We start from the raw sequence: 8,818 nt of genomic DNA on the forward strand, positions 1-8,818 counted from the left end.
CATTTTAAGCATTTAGGCATTTATATGGTCCTGGCCTCTAGTTTGCTTATCAATAAATGGGGACAATAATAATACCCTCCCATACACTCTTATTGTATGTCTGAATGCATTAAAACAACTCCAAAGCAATTTTAAAATTAAAGTCCTCTCCCCAAATAACAGAGTAAAAAGGAAAAAGCAGTCTCAATGATGGGGGTACCAAAATTACTAGAGGAGGCCCACATGATCTGACTTAGTACAAACATAGTCCAAATTACCTTCCTTCAGGTAAGCCTGTAATGATTGTCTGATAAGCCTGAAAATAAGTCACTTTATCCTCACCATCACCCCACCTCTTTGTTTCTCTCTCAAATAAAACTGACATCTGTTTTCCCTAGGACCTTTAACTGCTACCTGACATGCAAAGGTTTTAACCTTTCCCTTCAATTAATCTCTGAACCAGAAAAGGCTTCAGCATCTCAGTTTCAGCAAGCCAGATAGCTGCTACAAGCTCAAGTATCCTGCCAATAAAATAGGATAAAGAAATCTTTTGTCACTTTGATCAGAAATGTATCAGAGTAGTATACAGTTGGTTGTTGTCATATGCTTTCAAATTGACTCTGACTTACTGAGACCTTCTCATGGGGTTTTCTTGGCAAGATTTGTCAAGATTTGCCACAAAAAGAAAGGAAGGAAGGACGGAAGGAAGGAAGGAAGGACGGAAGGAAGGAAGGAAAGAACTTTGCTATTGCCTTCCTCTTAGGCTGAGAGAGTGTGACTAGTTGGTCACTTAGGGCCCAAACAGACAGGCCAAAATAAAGCTGCTTTGGGTCACTTTGGAAGTGTGCTGTTTAAATGATGCATGTGGCCTAAGAGGCCGGAAGCCGCGCCAAAGCCACGATCCAGTCCTAAGATCATACTTCCAAAGTGACCCGAAGCACCTTTATTTTGGCCTGTCTGTTCGGGCCCTTGGTTCCCATGGCCGAGTAGGAATTCAAACTCTGGTCTTCCAGAGTCCTAGTCCAACACTCAAACCACTACCCCACACTGTCTCCACAGTATAAGAGCTGTTGTTGTGTGCCTTCAAATAATTTCTGGCCTATGACAAAAGGCAAACATATCATAGGGTTTGTTTGGCAAGATTTGTTCAGAAGGGGTTTGCCTTTGCCCTCTGATGCTGAGAAAATGTGACTTTCCCTAGGTCACACAGGCGGGTTATAAAGCGCTGCTTTGAGGCGGTCTGCCGCCGCCGCCGTTTGCTCCATGCGGGAGCCGCAGCAGCCACACCGCGCGGCTCCCGCACGGACCGAAAAAGAAACTCCAAAATGGAGCTTCTTTAAGCAGCGCCTCTATGACGTCGCGAGGCGCCAGGGGCGGACTCGCGACGTCATAGATGCCGCGACACGTGCGGACGCACAGCGTCCGATACGTAAACATGGAGGCCCCCATGTGGAAGGGGCGCCGCCATGTTGTACGTGTGGAATACGTACTAGGGTTAGGGGGGTGCGGAAGCACCACCCCTTCCTAACCCTAATACGTATTCCATACGTATTTTTTGGCGGTTTGTAACCTGCCACAGTGAATTTCCATGGTAGAGTGGGAATTTGAATCCTGGTCTCCACAGTGATAGTCCAATGCTCAAACCACTACGGACTGACTCTCATCTCTAAAGTAATCTTGAGCTTTCCCATCCCCTTTCAAATAACTCCCTCGACAATGAAAGAACTGCAGTCCTAGGAAGTACCAGCAGTCTTAACAAAAACCAGGGATGTATCCACGCTAAGCAATTACATCACTTTAATACCATTTTAGGTGCCACAGTTTTAACTGCTTATGGAATCCTGGGATTTGTAGTTTCATGAATTACATGGAATTCTCTGCTGAAGAGCTCCAGTGGTGTGGCACTAGAAAATTCTAAGGATCTCCTCAAAGTACAAACTCTGGAATCCCCCAGGATGATGCCACACTAATTAAAGTGTTATGAGTGTGCTAGAACCGTGCAGTGCAAATACTCCCTTGTGGCTGCAGTCCTAGGCATGCTGCTTGGAATAAGTCTAAATAAGTTCTTCAGGATCACACCAAATACCTATTGACTCCATTGTCCTGCTTCATATACAGACCATCCAGATACTCACAGGAAGTCCACAAGAAAGACTTTAGCATAATAACATCTGCCTGTTCATGTTGTTCAACAGCTACTATTGAGATTGTTGTTGTTGTGTGTCTTCTAGTTATTTCCAACTTATGGTGACCGAAAGGCAAACCTAACATGGGGTTTTCTTGGCAAGTTTCTTCAGAAGGGGTTTGCCATTGCCATTCACTGAGGCTGAGAGAGTGTGACTTGCCCAAGGTCACCCAGTGGGTTTCCATGGCCGACACAGGATTCGAACCCTAATCTACAGAGTCCTAGTCCAAGACTCAAGTCACTACATCATGCTTGTTCTATTGAGATGCTGGAGATAATACAGTAGGCCCTTGGTATCCACTTGAGTTTGGTTCCAGGATACCTGTGGATACCAAAATCCATGGCTGCTCAAGTCCCATTACATACAGTGGCACAGTAAAATGGTACCCCTAATATAAAATGGCAAGATCAAGGTTTGCTTTTGGGAACTGCTATATTTAAAAAATATTTTCAAACCATGGATGCTTGAACCCATGGATAAAAAAATCTGTGGATACAGAGAGCCAACGGGATATATTTTTAAAAATATTTTCAAACCGTGGATGCTTGAATCTGTGGATAAAAAATCCATGGATATGGAGGGCTGACTGTACAGTATATAGCCATCAACTCTTACTAAGCTTGGGAAAGCTGCCGTTTTGGAGTACAAGTCCCAGAATACCCAAGCCAGCACTAGCCATTTGGCTCTGAGCCACGGATAGCCCTCCCCTGTCTGGTTTTGTCCAATTCTTTTTTGAAAGTATCTGATTCGGTGATCATTGCTACAAACTGATAGCAAATTCCATGGTTTAACAATGTGACAATGTATTGTTTGGTAAAGTATTTCTTTTTATTTGTCCAGAATCTCCTACCAAAAGCTTCATCGGATAGTTACAAAGTGCTTAACTTTGGACTATGCCCAGGGTTCTCTGGGGCCAAATAAGCCGTAGCTGGGAACAAAATCTGGAAGATTTCAGAGTTCATATATTAATCATGTAAAATCATCCTGCCATGGAACAAGATGGTAAAAAGTATATCTGCTTAGCTCTCACCAATTCTGTCTTTAAAATAATACTCCTTGGCACAGATTTTCTCAGCTTGGTGTCCTCCAGATATGTTTGACTACAGTTCCCATCAGAGAGACTACAGATTATTAGAGTTGCAGTCCAGCACATCTGGAGGTTGGGGAAGGCTGACAAGTCGCCTTATCCATTTGTATACATCATGGATATATGTTGAAAAGAACACTTATCACAAACTGCTCTGTTTCTCTTTGTTCAGGGTTTTGCAACAAAAACAGATTCAAACAACCCAGAAACTAAAAAGGAGAGATCAAGGATCGTGGGATAAGGATCATGAGATTACTGCTTTATAAAAAAATAAGTCAGAGTTGCAAGACAGAGAAAGTGACTAGACTTTCACCCCCTCATTCAGGTTCGTCAACTTTAAATTAAATCATTCTATTTGTGAAATACTATATATTATAATAATATTATAATAATATAAATATTATAATAATATATAATAATATAAACAATATTATATTGCTTTGTGCCTTCATGTTGTTTCCAGCTTTGTTATTATGTGCCTTCAAATCGTTTCCAACTTATGGCAAACCTAAGGCCTATCATTGGGTCTCCTGCAACTGAGAGAGTGTAATTCGCCCAAGGTCATGCAGTGGGTTTCCATGGCAGAGCGAGGAATTGAACCCCGATCTGCAGAGTCCTAGTCCTACATTCTAACCACTACACCATGCTCGCTTGCGAATCATCCTATACTCCTTTATTTTGTATTGCTGCATTTGATCTCTCTCTATTACAAAGTCAGCCAATGGTTACTTCTCTGAACCAAATCCACTCCTTTCACCTTCATTGCCAGGGCTGTCCTAAGACATTTTAGGGCCTGAAGCAGAACAGAAAATGCCTCTTGCCCAAGTGCATCTGCTGGGATTTGAATCCAGGACTCTCTGTGGATACCCAAATCCATGGATGCTCCAGTCCCATTAAATACAATGGCACAGTAAAATGCTTTCCCTTATACAAAACGGCAAAATCAATGTTTGCTTTTTGGAATTTATATCTTTTTGCAATATTTTCAAGCCCTGGACAGTTGAATCCGTGGGTAAAGAATCTGTAGATACAGAGGGCCAACTGTACTCAGAATGCAGGTAAAACTATATTCATAACAAATTAAATAACATGTCTTGGCTGGGACGGCTGCCTCACTCTGCCTAATGAGAGGACTGACCATGTCTGTTAGCAGTGCCAGAGACAGGCTGCATCCGCACTTTAGAAATAATCCAGTTTGAGAATACTTTCAATGCTATGGAATTCTGGGCATGGTAGTTGATTGTGACACCAGGGCAAAGCCCAGAACTCCATAGCATTGAGCCATGGCCAATAAAGCGGTGTCAAACCAGATCATTCTGTGAATGATCTCACAGAAGAGGACACAGAGGTGCAGCACCTGGGCCAACTTGGGATCTCTCCAAAAGGTGAAGTAGCCAAAACCTTGCTCCTCCCAGCATCCCTAAGCAATGATTGAACATCTGTCATAACATGTATTATAAAGCCACAGGGAGTGGCAAGACACACAGGTGTTGCATCTGGAATCGTGGAGGCGTAAGGGAACCCAAGGGTCATCTAGTCAACCCCATAGAATCCATGTCTGAAGCACCTTTCTGAGGTGGCCATGTAACCTCTGTTTAAAAACCTCGGACGAAGAAGAGTCCACCTCCATGTACTCCACCATCAAAGAACCCTCACTGTCAAGTAATTTTAATCTCCCATAATTCTATTAATTGGTCACTTTAGTTCTTAACATTAATTTTAGACTCCCTATGGCTGCATCCACATGCAGAAATAATCCAGGTTGACACTACTTTAACTGCCACGGCTCAACCCTATAGAATTCAGGGAATTGTAGTTTGTTGTGGCACCATTGCTCTTAGACAGGGGAGGCTAAATGACTCCCAAAACTACAATTCCCTGACTTCCATTGCATTGAGCCATGATAATTAAAGTGTCAACCTGGATTATTTAAAGACCAAGAGGGTTCAAATCCCCACTCAGCCATGGAAACCCACTGCGTAAATTTGGACAAATCTCACCCTGTCAGCCTCAGAGGACAGCAAGGGCATCCTCCCTCTGAACAAATCTTGCCAAGAAAACCCCATGATAGGATCACCTTAGGGTTGTCATAAATCAGAAACAAATTGAAGGTACACAATAACAAACTATTAAATCATCTTATGGGTGGAGACCAGCTTTAGATACTTTGCATACTTCAAAATGTGGCAATCTAGTCCTGCTGCATTTGGGAAAGGTGTTGTGTGTTTTCGAATTACCAGCTTATGGTAACTCTATGGTGAACCTATCACAGGGGTTTCTTGGCAAGATTTCATAAAATCATAGTTGGAAGTTACCTCCAAGGGCCATCCAGCCCAACCCCCTGCTATGCAGGAACTCACAATCAAAGCACCCCTCGACAGAAGGCCATCCAGACTCTATTTGAAAACCTCCAAAGAAGGAGACTCCACCACACTCTGAGGCAATGTATTCTCACTGCCAGACAACTACAGTATTACTTTCAGGAAGTTGTTCCTAATGTTGAGGCGGAATCTCTTTCCCTGTTGCTTGTATCCATTGCTCTGGATCCTATTCTCTGGAGCAGCTGAAAACAAGCTTGCTCCCTCCTCAATATGACACCCCTTCAAATATTTAAACAGGGCTATCATGTCACCTCTTGACATTCTCTTCCCCAGGCCAAACATACCCAGATGAATTCAGAAGGCATTTCCCATTACCTTCCTCTGAGGCTGAGAGAATGTGACTTGCCCAAGGTCACCCAGTGGGTTTCCAGGCCTGAGTGGACATTTGAACCCTGTCCTCCCCAATGATCTGTGGGGGAAGTGAACTCCTATTTATACAGCTGAATCGAGCTCTGAATTTCTCTATTCATGTGCTGCCATGAAAGCACTCCTTCGGCTGCATCCACACTGCAAAAATAATCCAATATGATACCACTTTGCTCAATGGTGGCTCAATACTATAGAATAGTTTGTTGTGGCACCAGAGGTATCTAACAGAGAAGGCTAAATGTCTCACATAACTACAGTTCCCAGAATTCCATGGCAGTTAAAAGTGGTGTCAAACTGGATTATTTCTGCAGTGCAGATGCAGCCTTAGAGAACCTATCAACAAAACAGCAATCCAACAATTCTCAAATAATCTGTTTTTTGAGTCTCGGACCAGGGTTTGAATCCCTGCTCAGCCATGGAAACCCATTGGGTGATTTTAGGCAAGTCATACTCTCTCAGCCTCAGAAGAAAGCAGTGGCACGGCTGGCTCTCTGAAGGATGAATCTGCACTGTAGAAATAATGCCGTTTGGCACCGCTTTAAATGCCCTCGCTCCAGCCTACGGAATCCTGGGATTTGTAGTTTTATGTAGTTTTGGGCCTTCTCTGACAAGGAGTCCTGGTGCCCCACATCACTACCCATCCTGGGATTTCTGTAGGATGGAGCCATGGCTCTTGAAGTGGTGTCAAACTGCATCGTTTCTACAGTCTAGATGCACCTCTGAGGGCCAGCATGGTACAGTGGTTTCAGCGCTGGACACTGGCTCAGCCATAGAAACCCACTGGGTGACTTTAAGCAAGTCACACTCTCTCAGCCTCAAGAGAGAGGCTGAAACTTGCCAAAAAGCCTTTTAAAAAAGAAAGGTAGCAGATTCTCCACAAGTCAGAAATTTCCCAGGGAAACCCTGTGACAGGCTTGCCTTCTTGTTGTTGTTGTTGTTGTTGTTGTATGTGTGCACTAGAACAACAAAAACACAAAAAACAGCACATGTTTTGCTGTGTGGGCACAACAAAAACACTACTACAAGGTGTTGCAGAAAAGACCGACACGGTGTAGATGTGTGCAGCAACACCAAAACACTACAAGTTGTGTGTGCGCACAACAACAAAAACTGTACAAGTTGTGGCAACGAAACACTACAAGTTGCGTGCGTGTGTGTGTGCACTACAGCAATAAAAACACTGCAAGTTTTGTGTGTGCACTACAATAAAAACACTACAAGTTGTTGCAACAAAACACTACAAGTTGTGTGTGTGCGCACTACAAAAAAACCTACAAGTTGTGTGTGTGTGTGAACTACAACAAAAACACAAGTTGTGTGTGCGCCCACTATAACAAAAAACGACCAGTTGTGTGTGCACGCGCACAACAAAAAACACCAGTACAAATTGTGTGTGTGTGTGTGCACAGCAACAACAAAAACTCTACAAGTTTTTGCAATAAGACACTTAAAGTTGTGTGTGTGTGTGTGTGCGCGCGCACAACAACAAAAACACTACAGGTTGTGTGAGCACGCGCTACCACAACAAAAGCTCTCTACTTTGTTACAGCAAAACACTATATAAATTGTGTGTGCGTGCGTGTGTGTGTGTGTGTGTCACAGCACCACCAGAAGGCAGGGAGAGTTTGGGAGGCTGAGAGAGTGTGACTGCCTTCCCTCCCTCCCTCCCTCCCTCCCTCCCAAGGGCAGCCGGGGGTTTCCCTGGCTGGTGACGTGGCTTCCCTGGGGCTCCCTGTGTCTGGCCTGCTGCTGGCTCACCTCTGGCCCCGAGGGCCATGCCTGGCCCCTCCGCGGCTGCTGCCTTGGCTCCTGCCTTGGCTTCTGCCTTGGGGCCCCGGCGGCGGGGCTGAGGAGCCGAGGAGGCGGCAGCCCTGAGCCTCCCGGCCGCCGCCAGCTGCCTCTCCCACTGGCCGCTCGCCCGCAGCAGCTCCAGCGCTCCCTCCTCCGCCGCAGACCTCAGGTGGAAGGGAGAGGAGCCCTTGGTCGCAGCCATCTTCTCCCCAGCAGCTCTGGAGAGCAGCAACCGGGAAGTCCCTGGAGGAGGCAGAGGCAGAGGCAGGCCTCGGGAGGAGCGGCAGCGGCAGCAGCAGCAGCAGGGCTTCCCTCCCTCCCTGCCCTCCTCGCTCCCTCCCCTGAGCATGGGCAGCAGCAGAGTAGGCACTCCACCACTCCGCCTCCTCCGCAGGTTCAGCCCCTGGGCAGCTGTGCAACACACACCCACACACTCAGTCACTCACACACACACACACACACACACTCATACATGCACTCCTTGAGTCATAGAATCGTAGAGTTGGAAGAGACCCCAAAAAGGGCCTCCAGTCCAACCCCATTCTGCCATGCAGGAACTCTCAATCAAAGCACCCGACAGATGGCCATCCAGCCTCTGTTTAAAGACCTCCAAGGAAGGAGACTCCGCTACACTCCGAGGGAGTTTGTTCCACTGTCGAACAGCCCTTACCATGAGGAAGTTCCTCCTAATGTTGAGGCGGAATCTCTTTTCCTGCAGCTTGCATCCATTGCTCCAGGTCCTAGTCTCTGGAGCAGCAGAAAACAAGCTTGCTCGCTCCTCAATATGACATCCCTTCATTCAGACACACACATACACACACTCATATATGCACACATTCACACACTCATTTACTAATTCACACACACACACACACACACTCATACACACACTTATACACACTCACACCCAGATACACAAGTACATTCATATTCACACACTCATATGCACTCACACACACACACACACACACACTCATTCATACACACACAACCCAGGAGTGAGCCAGGCGTGTGCCAAGAGGGAT

At 45.6% G+C, this 8,818-nt stretch overlaps 1 protein-coding gene across 3 annotated transcripts in view; it reads right to left on the reverse strand.

Annotated features, from left to right (window-relative positions):
- The window catches only part of TTC7A (tetratricopeptide repeat domain 7A), a 317,709-nt gene extending 309,714 nt beyond the window's left edge, over window positions 1–7,995 (reverse strand). For all 3 annotated transcript variants that reach the window (XM_089529137.1, XM_089529136.1, XM_089529135.1), the window contains exon 1: window positions 7,761–7,995. In XM_089529137.1, the coding sequence (XP_089385263.1) occupies window positions 7,761–7,995 (235 nt within the window). The remainder of the gene's footprint in view (window positions 1–7,760) is intronic.
- Window positions 7,996–8,818: the final 823 nt, after the last annotated feature.

The sequence above is a fragment of the Sceloporus occidentalis genome, unplaced genomic scaffold (assembly GCF_023333645.1).
Source record: "Sceloporus occidentalis isolate IW3139 unplaced genomic scaffold, rSceOcc1.0.p SCAF_6, whole genome shotgun sequence".
NCBI classification, from domain to species: domain Eukaryota; kingdom Metazoa; phylum Chordata; class Lepidosauria; order Squamata; family Phrynosomatidae; genus Sceloporus; species Sceloporus occidentalis.